The 14994-nt window shown below is 45.4% G+C and overlaps 1 protein-coding gene across 5 annotated transcripts in view; it reads left to right on the forward strand.

Moving 5' to 3' along the window:
- FYN (FYN proto-oncogene, Src family tyrosine kinase) overlaps positions 1–14994 on the forward strand; it is a 136986-nt gene that overhangs the window by 115288 nt on the left and 6704 nt on the right. For all 5 annotated transcript variants that reach the window (XM_077782269.1, XM_021555488.3, XM_021555485.3 and 2 more), the window contains one exon: positions 8130–8261. In XM_077782269.1, the coding sequence (XP_077638395.1) occupies positions 8130–8261 (132 nt within the window). The remainder of the gene's footprint in view (positions 1–8129; positions 8262–14994) is intronic.

Below are 14994 nucleotides of genomic sequence, written 5' to 3' on the forward strand. Positions count from 1 at the left end.
CAGGTCCAAGAGTTGTGCCTCTGTGCAATGGAGCTGCCTCTCTAAGCACTCTTATTTTCTTTCTTTTCTTCCTTCCTTCCTTCCTTCCTTCCTTCCTTCCTTCCTTCCTTCCTGCCTGCCTGCCTGCCTGCCTGCCTGGCTTCCTGCCTTAATGCCTTAAAAGTTGTTTTAATAGAAATTACATCTTCCAGTGCTACACAGGGTGCTGGGCAGAGATGACCATTCATACACTATAGAAATGTATCAGCTTTTTCTAAAAAGCATGTGTGTTCAAACTAAGCCATGTCACAGGCTCCTTTTTCGTTATTATTTACAAGTCATGCTTAGCTGTCAGATGTTGGTCCAAGCTGCAGAGCTACAGTTTTGATCTCTTCCTGCTGGCAGTACTTTGGTAGTGCTTGCTCAATATGCGTTGGTAAACACAAGTCCATCCTTTCAGTTCAAAAGCCAAGGGGGATCCCATTAAACCCTGCTATACATCACCAAAACCTCTCTTTGTGGGTTTCCTCTTGTGAGTTTCTTCTCTTGAACAAAGTCCCTGTTTCAGCATGGACCCTGTCATTAATTCTTAGGAAACAGCTAACCTCTTTCTGTAACTTTTACTCTAAGTGTTGACAGAAGCAGCCAGAGTTTCCAGCACGCCTTGCCCTGGCCTGGGAGCAGCAGCTCCTCTCAAGCTGTTCCCACCCCCTGAACTGCTGTGGGCAGTACCCAGTCACAGGGGTGTGGGCCACAGGCTGCATCCACCCTAAAAGGTGCCAGCTTCACAGTCAGACAGCGAGGTCTGATTATTTTGGTGGGGTCCTTGAGGAACCTGTGACAGATACTAATGCAGAGCCTTAACTCCTATTGATTTCAGCCTGAGGGTGGGAATTGCTTCTTGTTAGGAAAAAATAGGCTTGTGTCATTCTGTCTAGAGCAATAAGAGTGTCTGGAGAGGCTCTGGCAAACAGAAAGCTGCCTGCTTGCTGTTCCCCTGTGTAAAACAAGAAGAGTTTTCCCTGAACAAGGCGGGCAGATCCAGTCTGCAAAATGGCTTTGAAACAGTGTCCTATATTATCTCCATTTCTGCCTGGTTTGCTGCCATGTCTTTTGTTCCTTTTGGAAACCACCCAATGTATAGTTTTACATGACTAATTATTTGTTTTCATAGACAAGTATGTGACCTACTTCTGGCCAAATCTCTTCAGGCTCCTGATCCCTAGGAAATCCTATGATGACCTGTTTGCCTCCCAGTTTAAATCTCTCAGAACAGTTTTGCCCTCTTCACATGTTAAAAAAGCTGTGAAAACCTACTTGACTGATATTGAAGAAAAGTTTAGATTTTTAAATGAAAATCACTGGATTTGGGGTAGAGAACTTTGAGAAAAGTATAACACCAGGCCTGGCAGAGAGAGGGAGCATAGCTGTGGTATCTCCTGCCCTTTTTTCATGGAGAAATCAGTTGTATTGAGGGAAAAGTGTCTGGGAAGGGAGAATTAGTTTGGTTTTTAAAATGCATTGCTGATGAGCTGCAAGATCTGACTCATGTTTGCCTGGCTTCATCTCCTTGAGCCAGTATGGAGAAGTCACCCATCTTTCCCATATTTGAGGGCAATGGACAATAATTCCTCCCCATGATCTCCAAGTCAGGCTGAAGTCCTACAGAGCTATAGGATTCCTTAAAAGAGAGACCCAAAGAGCTGTAGCCACAGGCATCATGTAGAAAGTTTTTCCTACTTTCAATAATATTTTTGTCCCTTTCTTAAGGAGTTGGAAGGGGTGCTTTTTTTGACCAAGTAGCACACACTCAATTTACATTTCATTGCAATTAACCTGGCTTCCAAGCCAGGGTGAGCCTAAGACCTTTAATTTATTGAGGGAGAAAAATGGTTTCTAATGCACCAATGGATTTTTTTTTTCTTTTTAACTGGATTTCAGTTCTGGCTTGTTTAGTTAAGCTTCAGTTTGAGGAATGCTTGTTGGAGACCACAGTATCAGGAGGAAACTCTGCTTGTTTCCCATGACCTATTACTTCAGCCTCCAAGAGGATGCATCTGGGGACTGCTCTGTTTATCTAGCTGACTACTGCTTCAGTGGGAATTTTGACACAGGAGGGAAGCTTGGCCAGCAGAGGGGAGGGGAACAGGGAGCGCTCCAGACTGGCAGATCTTGTGGGAGCAAGGAAATGTTTTTCCTTGCAAAATCTGAAGATTAAAGTCTCTGGTCACTTTCCTCAGCAGTCATCCTTCTTTTGGCTTAAGGGTGTTAGTACAGAGCTCATTGTTGGCATGGAGAAGAGGTGGTTTTCTCCAGCTTCACTTGATCTCCTACTCCCTTCCCCCACTGTCACTTTTGTCTCTGATTAAATATTTTGAAAGGAAACAGATGGGGATGCTTTGAGCCCCAGCAGGCTAGAGTGCAGGATTCCTGAACCTGTGTGGGTATTACTTAGCCTGGTGGTAATGTTTTACTGACCGGTTTATTTTCTTTTGGGCTTGAACAAAGGAGGCCTGACTGCTCCTGATTTATGAGAGGTAAATAAAAAGCATTTCATTGTCTGCACTGCCATTTCTCAGCAATTGTCGGGAGGGAAAGATGGTCATGCCACTAATGATTTAAAGTGTGTGACTAGCAGCTATGCACTGCCATTAAATAATACCAAAAAAAAAAAGTTCTTGGCTTGTAATGAGCATTTGGCTCCTCTTGCTTTTACAGGAAGTGAGTAATCAAAGGGGAAAAACATGCCTGTTTAGAGTGACACCCATTTCAAAGGCTACACTGGGAGACTGTATTGCAGTCTGTCCCATTGCTTCTTTTGGCTGTTGCTGTTGCAGCATCTTCCCCACACCCAGAGTGTCAGGCATGGAGTGTTGCTTCCTTCCTTCGGTGATGATGCTTGTGTCAGCCCTGTAAGGCAAGACTTAAAACTCCTGGTATCCTACAGGACAAACTTCCCATCAGCCCCAGCAAAGGATTTCCCACGCAGTTCTGCTATCCTTACATTGATATGGTTCACAATTATGTGGAGTTTTGGCCAAGTACGTGGCATTTTTGTGGCGAGTGCCAGTGCTCCACAGAGTCACTGGGTTAGAGTTGTTACTATTCTAAGCAGCAGCAGCTGATACAAATTTAAAATTTTCTTAATAAATAAAAAGTGTGGAGTTATTTTCCAGGCCATTTTTCTACTGCACACACTTAGCAGCACTTGCAGTAGTGCCACTCTAAGCACACATGAAACAATAAGGATCTTTCTGATGCCTTCCAGATGAGTCAGAGCTATTTTGGGAGCTCTAGTATGTGTTTGCAAACTCACAGATCATTTTTGCCTTCTTAACACTTAGAAGTAACTCCTTCCTGCCCTGCTTAAAATCAAGTGATACTTTTTATTTTGATTTCCTAGAAATAGACAGGGATTTTCCACCCCCACTTCTTCCAGGCTCTCTCCAGTCCCTTTGCAGAGATTTGTTCACCAGCTGATCAGACCTGTTTTGTTTGTGACTGACTGTACTGCAGGCTGTAGCATCCAGGGCTTTGTTCTTGCTCTTTACCTGCGGGTCCCTGAGCCGGCCCAGGAGCGGACAGGAGAAGGGACTCCTGGTTCCCAGCCAGCGGGGTCCCGGGGGATCCCGGTTCCATCCTGCAGAGGTGCCAGCGGCCCCGCGGCAAGGAGCGCGGCCAGGGAGAGAGGGAAGGGAAGGGAAGGGAAGGGAAGGGAAGGGAAGGGAAGGGAAGGGAAGGGAAGGGAAGGGAAGGGAAGGGAAGGGAAGGGAAGGGAAGGGAAGGGAAGGGAAGGGAAGGGAAGGGAAGGGAAGGGAAGGGAAGGGAAGGGAAGGGAAGGGGGCTGCAGGCAGAGAGCCAGAGGAGTGTTCAGAGCCGCAGTCCCGCCCCCCGCTTCCTGGGGAGGGGTCCGCCTGCGGAGCCTGCTCCTCATCGCTGATGTTTGCCAGGCTTGTAATTTCATGTTCGCTCTCACAGAACAAAAAATGTGATTGCACGGTCCCTCCCACACGGCACTCATCATCGCCGGCCGGGGCTGACTCGTTTCCTGTTTCATGCTTGCTTCAGCGCTTCTTTTTTACCTTTTACAGCTTTCCCTTTCCAGCCGCAAAGCAATCCAATGCCACACTGCATTCCCTGATTGCTAACCCAAGCGGTTCCGAGGTTTTGGGTCTTAGAGCTTGGAGTCCTCCATTGGGTTTGGTTTTAAGGTACAGGAGGTAGCAGCTTTGTAGCACTTCCAGCAACAGGATCATTATCAGGCTGGCAGTGGCTCTGGGGCATGAATTTCAGAGGTTTCTACTTCATCAAGATTTAGATCTGAAAAGAAACCAAAGCTCTGAGGGATTTTCGCTTGCCTCAGAAGAAACCATGATGAGAGTTGTATCTCAAGGTCACTCAATCATCCCAACCCCCTCTGCTCCTTCTCAGCACATGACCCGCTTATAGCCAGCAAATAATTGAAACAGGGCCATGGATTGATTTTTCCCAGGGAAATCCTCCTGGGAGATAACCTGTGTGAATGCCTGGGCAGAGTTGGGCAAAGGTCCCGAGAATAGGGCTGAGCCTCACAAAAATCCTCACAGGCTCGGGCCTGGCTGCTCTAACCATAAATTGTATCAGCAGCTGTGGTTTCATGTGGTCACAAGCAGTGCAGAAACCCAAAAAAGGCTTTCCCTGGGCTGTAACATTTAAAAAAAAAAAAAAAAAAAAAAGGGGGACTGAGATAAAAGCTGCAGATTAGTACTCTGTTTTGGGGCAAAGAGAGGTTATCCTGACCTGATGAATGCAGTCTGCTGTTGGTGTCCATGCATGGGGTTACTGATGTGCTGGTTTGTAATAAAACAGGTTCCGGTAACAAAAAGAGAAAAATCCCTCCCCCACTGATGCAAAATCCGCCTTCAGAGTAGGAGATGGGCTGCCTTGTCAGCTGGGGTGATTTGGCTTATCAGCTTTATTAACTTGCTTGTCAGTAATGCACGTTTTATCAGATGCTGTAATTTGTTTGCAGCACAAAGTCAGTTTGTTTAATAAGCTTCTGAGGCCTAGGCAGAGAGAGGCAATGGGTTTTTAATCAGTGTGTTGGGAAGAGAGTTAAGCACAGGAACTGTGCGTCCATCAGGAACCATGCACAGCATCCAGCCTGTGCTAACACTCCATGGAGCTACTGCAATCAGGAATCTTCAGGGCAGTGCTTAACACATTTGGGAATTTTTTGTGCTTTTACAGCAGTGCACTGTCTCTGTCTCCAGTTCCAGGGATGGAATGAGGGGCAGCACCTTGGAGGGATCCCTGTTAGACAAATACACACACACCCCCAATTCACACACGCCGTGTGTGATCTCCTTGTTAGGGCAGTGCATGTGTTGTACCTGCAGGTGACCAGCCTGGTGGGTTCTCCCAGGTCTCTGATCTCCCTTCACTGACAGCTCTGCCATACTGGACTGCAGACTCTCTTGAACCATCTAGCCTCCAACATGTGTTGCAGGGCCAGAAAACCATGAGGCAGGGCTCTGCTAGCAAGCTCTCTGCCAAGCTTGCATTTTTCTCCTCCCCATCCACCATTCCAAATCTGTCATCTATCAGGAAATGCTGCACAAACTGCAAAACGTGATTTTTTTATATGGGTTGCTTTAGACAGAGAATCATCCACAGCAGGGGCAGCACAGAAACGTAATGAATAGCTGTCCTGCTGTTGGAAAATCCTCAGCACAGACCATTCATCTTTCCAGCAGTGCTCATCACACCCCAGTGAGGATTGTACTGCTCTAGTTCTCAGGAAAAGGGATTGATCCCCCCTGGAATTGATCCCCCTTCTCAGGTACTTGCCTTGCTTCTCATTTTCCTGTGGTTTGACAACATACTCATCTCCCAGTGACACACTGGCAGTAGGTTGAGGAAGAGGAAATACTGGGGGAGTTGGCCACAAAAGAATCTGAAGAAATTTCCTTCCTCCAAAGATGAGTTGTAGGTGGTTGCTACCTTTAGATCTGAGTTTGAAGCAAAAGGGAATTAGAGCAGTTTTGGCTAAGTTTCTCAGAAAAACACAGCTGATTAAAGAAAAAGAAAATTGTTTAATAAAACGTGTGCAACACGTGAACAATCCAACCCCCCTGCACGGCCATCTCACACAGCACCAACCAGCATCCGAGGCTTCAGGCTCCTGGCCAGCCTGGAGCTATTCCTTCATTCAGCTGGCACGGGGTGTGGGTACTATCTGGGCTGCACGTAGGAGAGAGCAGAGGGACATTGGCCCTCGTGTTCAGGGCTGCCTGCACAGACCCATCTAAAGGCATGCACTGCAGGCCCGGGCAGCCTGACCACCAGATACATGCAGCTTGCAGTTTTTCCAGGGATTGGCATGGGCTGTAGAGCCCCAGGACCTCCCAGCAGCTGGAGCAGCCAGTTACCAACCCCATGTGGCTGCTGGTGCTGCTGAAGCAGGGCCAGTGTCCAGGACAGAGGCTCAAGTGATGGCAGCTTCTGCTGCAAAGGACTCATACATCACAGTCAAGGCAAAAAGAGAAATTCTGCAATTTTTGAGTCTTGTAAACTAAGATTGGTCACACAAAGAAGTGCTAAGTGAAGGAGATTGACACAAAAGGCAAGCACCCAAATTTTAGTTCCTGCCTACATATCAATCAATATATAAGAGACAATACATAAGAGACAGACTTTAAAAAGCAAACATGCATCCAAAATCCTCTGGCATCTTTGCAAATATAGCCAGTGATGTGCTGATGCTTAGCTAGACTTAAGTTCCTGTCTTCAAGCATTAGGTATCTGAAACTTTCTCTTGCATCTTTTTTGTCCTTTAGCAGGACATTTTCAAGTCATTTAGCAGGACTTACTTGAGCTGCAATACTCCCTAGGGAAAAAAACATGTTCTAGAGTACTAGTCTCTCTTAGGATCATTTACATGTAGAAAAAATTTTAGCACATCAAAGTTTTACTAAGTAAGGAGATGAGAATTACCGTGTTTCCTTTTTTCTCTAAGTCACATCAGACTGGGGTGTGTGGCAGAAGATACGGGACATTGAGCCCTGGATGTGATGGCAGAATAGTGCCAGCAGGGAACTCTAAACAGTGCCCTAAGTTCACTCTCTGAGACTGATTTGTCCATGTTGTTACACTTTCACACTCCTCCTACAAGCGAAGGGAGCTTTTATGAGAGGGTGATGTGAAGTCAAAGTCAGTCTGTTTCCAAATTCAAGAGTGTTTGTCACTAGGGATCAGCAATAAGCAATACAACTCTTTTGCCTGTATGTTAATATAAGGCACCAGGGAAATGTCTGCATGGTTTTTGTACATATTATGAGTTAATTATTACCACAAGACTTTTCTTTAAAGTCATACTGAAAATATTTTTCCTAAGAAAACAATCAGTGATTGGAAAAGCAAATAAATCAGTGTTTAAAGGTTTGTTATCTTACTATCCTTGCAACTGGCTCCTGCAAGCTCTGATGATGGATGAGCACATTAGAACTGCACATATTTAAGGCACTACAGGCTTTTCAGTGCCAGAAGCTTAAAGTACACTGTCAAGTTATAAATCACAGGCCAAAGTTGTGCCTTGACTCCAAGCAACTCAAATGGCAGTATTATTTTAAAGTCTCTGTGTGTTTCTAATGAAATATTTGATTTGCTTTTAGTTTTTGTTTTCACCATGCTTGTTCATTTGCATTTTGCACAGCTTGAACAGGCAAACTGGGAGGTACATATCCAGTATATCTTAGTTCTGCTAAGGAACTGTATGTACATATGTATGTACATATGTAGTAACTGTGTGTGATTTGCAAATATTTAAAACACTTTGGGAGAAGTTATTTCTATTATATTTGGCTTATTTGTTTTTAAAACTGTTTTGGTTTTTTTTTTTTTTTTCATTTTATAAAACTTCAAACTTGAGTTAAAATATCTTATTCTTCTCTTGTGATGTGGGACAAACTGACCCTTTCCCTGCTGAGTCTTTCCTGATACCCTACATGTTCTGCCCACCTGTCCACTCTGACTGTACTCTATGGAGCTGTTGGTTAACCTTGTCTGCAGCTCCTTCCACCTGCAGGTGTTGCAGAACACAAGAGTCACCTGTGACCTGGTGCTTTGATTCTGTCTCTGTTCTGGTTAAGACTCATGTATTCTCTCTTTAGGTGCAAAATTTCCCATTAAATGGACTGCACCAGAAGCAGCACTGTATGGAAGGTTCACAATAAAGTCAGACGTGTGGTCTTTTGGGATTCTACTGACAGAGCTGGTAACAAAAGGGAGAGTGCCATATCCAGGTAAGAAAAATGTCCTGCTTCACCTGGAAAAAGGAGTGGGAATGGGCCATATGTTTAAGCTGCAATGTTTATTTATATTCTCTGAGCTCAAAGGAGAATGTCTATAATGTGTCAGTTTCATGTATGCTTGAAAACAGTTCTGACTTAAAGCTGCTTTGGGATGGTCATGATAAAAATGACAAAGGGACAATTCAGCATATTCATTTCTATTAATTGTGCTGAATTCAATTAATATAATTTCTGTATAACTAATAAAAGCAGTGTAAAATTATTATATTTTGGAGCAAATAGCTCTCCAGAGTATTGCATTTACTTTAAGATACCTACAATTAAACTCCCACAGAGGCCTTACTCTGTTTATTCTTTCAGTCTGGTTCACTGCAAGGTTTGATGACTGTCTGAGCGTCTGGTACTATCAAATCTCTTTTTCATAAACTCTTAAATTTTAATCCTTACTTTTGAGATGGATGGAAAGGGAAGAAAATAGTTTGGTAATGTGCAGCTCAGAGCTCATGGCAGGGTCACAGCAGGGCCAGATTCTCTGCATGGGGGAACTGGAGGCCCCATGGCTCTTTGTTGAAACCCTGCCAAGTGTCCAATGGATTAAGATTTGTAGGAGGGGGTGATTGGATCTGCCTGTGCAGGAAGAGCTTTTTATTCTTTTTTCCCCCCCAAGACTGTAGTCATTCAGGTGAAGAGGAACGGGGTGAGGTAAAAGCCATGCATTACATGGAAAAGAATTCAATCCTTCCTTTTTCTCATCAGCATAGATATTAACAGGGGATGTCCTGCATTTCAAGATACCTCTAGCTGCATTTTTAGTCTTTTTATTAAATATATATATATATAAATACTCAACAGTCTGGCTCTGTGCACTGCAGCTGCTTTAATGGAAAATGCCCTACAGCAGTTTCAGTTTTCCAATCTGTGCTGTGATCAAGCAGTCAGATCCATATATCAAATTGAGCAGGGGAAGTATCAAGGTGGAGTTCAGTTTATCCTGTGATGTCTCACACCCCTTCAGAAGACTGAACTCAGCAAAACTAATCTTCCAGACTTTTACCAGGAATTTCAAGTTTGCTAGCGCCTAGCAGCCAGTAGCTGATATTTGAGAGTATGGGGACTGGAAGGCATCTCATGATCAGCAGTGAACTTTGGCATCATTAACAGGGAGCAGCTCAGCAAAGGTGTGGCTGTGACAACTAAATGAAGTAGCAGAAAATGTAATGGCATGTTTCTGTGGAATGGATGAGTCCCTCTGCCCAGCACTTCCCCATGTGGGGTGTTGCCTCCAGTCAGAGCAGCTGTGTCACCAATCAGCACAAAAGTCTTTCTGTCATAAGGATTCCTGGTAGTGGTGTGAGAAAGCTATGATTTCTGCGGGTTTATTGAGAGTTTAAGCAGACATTTCATGCTGTGCAAAGGTCAAAGAGAGAAAAAAGATGTATAAGCTTTACTTGGTGTGGTGCAGCTCCCAGAGGGTGAGCAATGTTCCTGACTGGGCTACAGGAATTGTCTAGTCACTGCCAGCAGAGTGGGTGCACAGGGACTGTCACCAGCCAGGGCAGAGTTAAGGTGAAAATAGCATTCCATGCAAAAACAACCATTTAAGCCCTATGTTTACTCACAAGTCTGTAGCTGAACATAGGGTTGGCCACGGCTGCAGAGGATGTCTGCACTTCATAAATGTTTCTTTACCTCACCAAAGGAGAAAGAGTCCACAGGATGTGTGTTTAAGTGCTTGCAATATATAACTTCTTGTAGGAGCCATGACAGTAATCTCAGGCATGGGCTGTATCCTGAAATTCTGGACAGTTTTATTATGTGGCAGCTTAAGCACATCAAAGACAACCAGTGGGATCTCTCCTCTTTCAGCACCGTCCCTACCCCTTCATCCCTCACTACATAAAGCCCTCACATGCCAAAAGTCCTTCCGGCTCACTCTCCTCCACCTGCACTAGGAAGACACCAAGTAGCTGGAAGCAATTCTTTGTGTGTTACTAAGTCAGCAATTTTTTGGGCAGTCATGTACTGCCTTGGTTACACCCTGCTCAGGCTCTATGCCAGGGCCATTCCATCCCACCAGGACTCCCCTGCTGCTCATCTGGGAGGTCTTAACAATTCTCATGGTCACCATCACTCCTCTCTGCCAATTTTACATAAGGGCATCCTGGATCTTACATTTGAATGTCCAAAGTCTTTACAGATTTCAGTCCAGTCTCATTTCCCAGACCCTGAATGGGAAAGCTTTTATAGGCTGAGGCAGCAGTGAAGGGGAATTGGGACCTTCTCAGAAGGATCTGTCTTTGCAAGTGGATTGAAAAGAGCTTGGATTTCCCAAGGTGACATAAGCCTCCTGAGCTCCTTAGAAAATACTCTCTTTTCCCCTGACATAGAAGGGACCATCTATCTCCTGCTTCACACTGGGAGAAGGAAGGACCTTGTGCAGGACAAAGTTTTGTGAATACCTATCCCTGTCTGAGATAGGGAGTAGGGTTCAGAGACACCCAGAGGGCTTTTCTTGCCATTATGGCATGTGTTGTGCAACAAAGAAAAATGGGATTTCTGTTGTCCTGAGAGGCAAGACTCAGCCCTCTTCATCCAAGTAGACAACCCATAGGTGAGAGAATGCTGTCTGTTGGCACTGCCAGCACTTTGGTACCCAAGATGTGACACCGAAAAGTGTCAGCCTTGAAACAAAGAGGGTCATGGAACTGTCTGTCTGCTGTAATATCCAGTTTCTGTAATAGTTGTGGGCATGTTGTCCTGATGTTCCTGCTTACAGCTTGTAGCAGGCTGGGAGAAGTGGAGAGAAGCCCTCAGGGAAAGGGATTTCTCTCTTGCTTGACAAGCTCTTAGTGCCTGGAGAGATTATTTATAGCACACATCCCAGTCCTGGAGTGGTACCCATGCCTGCAGGACACCATACCTCGTGCCTTCCCATGTCTGGAACCAGGCATTGTTTTAAGCTTGTGTAGAAGGAGGAAGAAGCACAGTGAGTAGGTGTCATGGTTTGACACTGGCACAATGCCAGTGCCCCCATGAAAATGTGATCCCTCCCTTGAATGCTGTGAAGTGGAATCTAGAATAGAGCAAAGCAGGCCCAAGCTTAATAACAGAAAAAAACTTTATTAAACTACTACTACAAAAGAAAAGAGAAAACTAAAGAAGGAAAAAAAAAAACACACAAAGATCAAATGAAAACCTTGCAAAACATTCCTCCCCCCACCACCCAACTCCAACAAACCACAGTGAGACACAATCTGGACCCCAATCAGGTTTCCACCCTCCAAACAATCGATACTCAGTCCATCAAGGGAGAGAGGAGTCTCTCCTGTGCCACAGACCCCCCAAGAAAACACAGCTCCACATCCTGTGTTTCCATGTCACACATGGCACCGCCCAGAGAAAAAGTTTGCCATGGTGACCCTTCTCCTTTCCATGCACAGTGCTCTCACCACTAATGCATGGATGGACAGACTGCTTTTAGGATTTTTCCTTTCAAGGATGCCCTGCCAAGAGGGGAGAAAACAACAGTTCAGTTTTCATTGTTTGGGACCACAGTCCCCCCCATTTTCCCCTGGGGCCGAGGGCTCAAGAACAGAGATCTTCTTCTCTTCTCTTTCCTTTCCAGGACAGGGGGACGCCACCACAAACCCCCTAACCTTTTCTCTGTTCACTTTTGTCTTTTTCCCAGCTGAAGCAGGTCTCTTGACTCACTGGCATCCTCCCAAAACACAGTCTCTCTCAGAGGAGAAGATTGGTTCAGGTTGTGGCTAACACGGAAAAGTCCAGCCAAAAGCCACTCCTTGTGCCCCTCCCATCCAGAATTCCTCCTTCTAACATCCCAGGGTCCAAGGTGTCCCTCTTCCTCTCTTTCAAACCAAGGAGGGGAAAGGAAAATTCACAAAGCTTTCATTTCTCAAGGAAGGGTTAAAAGTCCAAACTCCCAGGGATGGCTCGATGCCCGGACATCCAGCAACTCCCACACAACTGGGCACCTTGCAGCTCCCCCAGCTCCTCCTTCCTCGCGGTGGAATTTCTGACAGGACTGTCACTGTCTCTTTCTCTCTCCCTCTCAGGAGAGAAACTCTGGGGGGGGAACGGAGACATCCCAGATTTCTTCCACCCTTCCATCTGCAGGGGCCAGCCCGGTTCCAGTTCTTCCACCACCCTTGGGGCCTACCTTTCAGGCCATGGGGCTTCCCCTCCCCACCCAGCTCGTGGCTGGGCAGGGGAGGTTTGCACTGCACGCTGACCGGAACCAAAGAGAGCGAGTTCCCCTGGGAATTCTGCTTTCAACCCCTCTGTGTTCTCAGAGGCGTGTTCACCTTCAATTGGTCAATATCTAAATTGACCTCTTCCTTCCGGAAAAAAATTCTCTTTCCGTGTCAAACCACGACAGTAGGACAGAGGGGGAAAGCAGGCAGTTTACAGCAGGGAAACAGACTGGCTGGCACAGAACTTGGCGTTCTTTGTCCTACAGATTTCAACCAGTTCCTGTCCTGATGTCCCATTTTGGAAGAGAGGCTGGTGCAGTGGTGAGATCAGTAAAGATTAGTGAAAGCAGTAAAGATTTTGCTGGTGGAGATAAAGATCAGTCTAGAGTTTAGAATGAAGCCTTGCCCCAAACCCTATAGGTCCCACAAGCAAGACCCTTTTTGGAAGGTGTCCTCATGTTCATATTTCAACCAAGACTGTTTCTCCATCAGTGATCATAATGGGCCCACTATGATAACTAATTTATACCCTTTTCTATGCTTTTCACAAGGCAACAGATTCAAATAAGCAATTTTCACAGTTTTTCACACAGAGGTTCTATTTCCAGTGTTACAGTGGAGAAATGAAAAATAGATTAGGACAGAGGAGGAGCCAAGCTTAAGAAACAGTCTGCTTAGTGGACCTTTTTCAGTGTCAATTTCTCTTCTCTTTGATAAATGCCCTTCCCTAACAGAGGTCGCAGAATTTGTGGGTTTTTAACATGCTACCTTTGCGATAGGCAAAAATCTCAGCCACACCAAACAAGCACCTCTGACCTTGCCTCTTCTGCTTTCTGCTGCAGTTGTCATGTCAAGAGCATTTTCATTTTAACTCTAGTGTGATAGCTATGATGCTACTCACATTGCTGCCTCTGGCCAGGCAGGTCTTTGAGTCTGGGCTCCAAGCAGCCTTGCAGCCTTTGGGCAGCTGTATTCAGCCTCCTCATGCCTGGAGGAAGCTGGGCCAAGAGTGCCAGAGAGCATGTGGTACCAAAGCCTGAGGCCAAGTACATAACAGAGAGCCAGCATAGGTAAGTGGGTGTAACATCATCATGGATGGTAAATAAGAGGTTAAGAAAGATGTGTACTCACCACATAGGATAGATAAGGTCAGGTGGGTTTATTTGTAAGCAAGGAAGCTCCATTCAGAAATGCTGTAGCTCAAGGTTGCAATCCATTCATGTGTTATACCAAGCAAATAACTTATTTTAAAAAACAAAACCAAAGCAAAAAATAGATATTGATAGTCTAGCTTTGAGGATGAGGAGATGTTGAGGGTTTTCTAGGTGAAGTGGTATAACTTCCAGAGTTTCAAAATTTGTTTTTCTTTTTCCCCAGAATTATCTTGTTTTGCATTGCACTCAGTAAGAACAGCATTCAGAGGTTGTCTTCACTTAGGAGCAGCTTTGTTGTTCCCTTCTGTGCACTGTATTAGTTTGATCACTAGTCTGAAAGCATGCAGTGGGTCTGGAAGGAACATCATTCCCAGTCTGTGTATTGGGTTTGCATGGCCAAGCAATCGTAGTGGGAGAATGGGGGGGTGCCTGAGAAGAGGCTGTGACCTTGTGGGAGGCCTGTGGAGAGAAGAACCCCTGCTGGAGCAGCCTGACCTTGAAGGACAATGGAAGAGTGACCCATGCTGCAGCAGTTTGGGGAGAACTGTTTGCTACCTGTAGGGTGGGCCCATGCTGGAGAAGTTCATGGAGAACTGTCTCCCATGCAGGGATCCCATACTGGAGCAGGGGAAGGTCTCCTCTCTCTCCCTGAGCTGCAGGAGAAGCAACCAGTGATGAGCTGACCATAACACCCATTCCCTGTCTCCCTGCACCCCTGAGGGAGGAGCTAGAGCTTGGAAGGAGGGAGAGGTGTGGATAAGGTGTTTTAAAGGTCTTATTTTATTTCTCATTATTCTGCTCTGATTTTGTTAGAGTTGGTATCTCTAGTTCTAGCCTGTTTTGCCCATGACACTATTTCTTCAGTGATCTATCCTGCTCTTTATCTCAACTCATGAGCCCTTTGTTATATTTTCTCTTCCCTGTCCAGCTGTGGAGTGAGAGAGACTTTGGTGGGTGCTTGGCATCCAGCCAGGGTCAACCCACTACAGTCTAAGAGAAGAAAGCAATAGTAAAGTAGCCTAAAACAATTGCTTCCTCACTGGACTTCACACTTCCCAGAGTAGTCTCTATAGCTCATTAGTTTGCATGCAGGGACATGTAATGTTTCCTGTCTTCTGGAAGAGCAGCATTGCCCAGATCCATTCTATTTGTACATCTGCTGTACTCCATCTAATCAAGCTCCTAAGAGCACACCAAAATACTTTCCAGTGTTTTCTTCAGCCACAGTTGGAAACTCCACATTCTTTTTTGTGTCACAGTAACTCTTCAGGTAACCATTACTTAAAGTTCCTACACCTTTTCTAGGAAAAGCCAAGCAGTATTGCATTTCTGTCCCCAGTCTGTACGGGCAGTAGATTT

Source organism: Lonchura striata, chromosome 3, assembly GCF_046129695.1.
Source record: "Lonchura striata isolate bLonStr1 chromosome 3, bLonStr1.mat, whole genome shotgun sequence".
Taxonomy (NCBI): domain Eukaryota; kingdom Metazoa; phylum Chordata; class Aves; order Passeriformes; family Estrildidae; genus Lonchura; species Lonchura striata.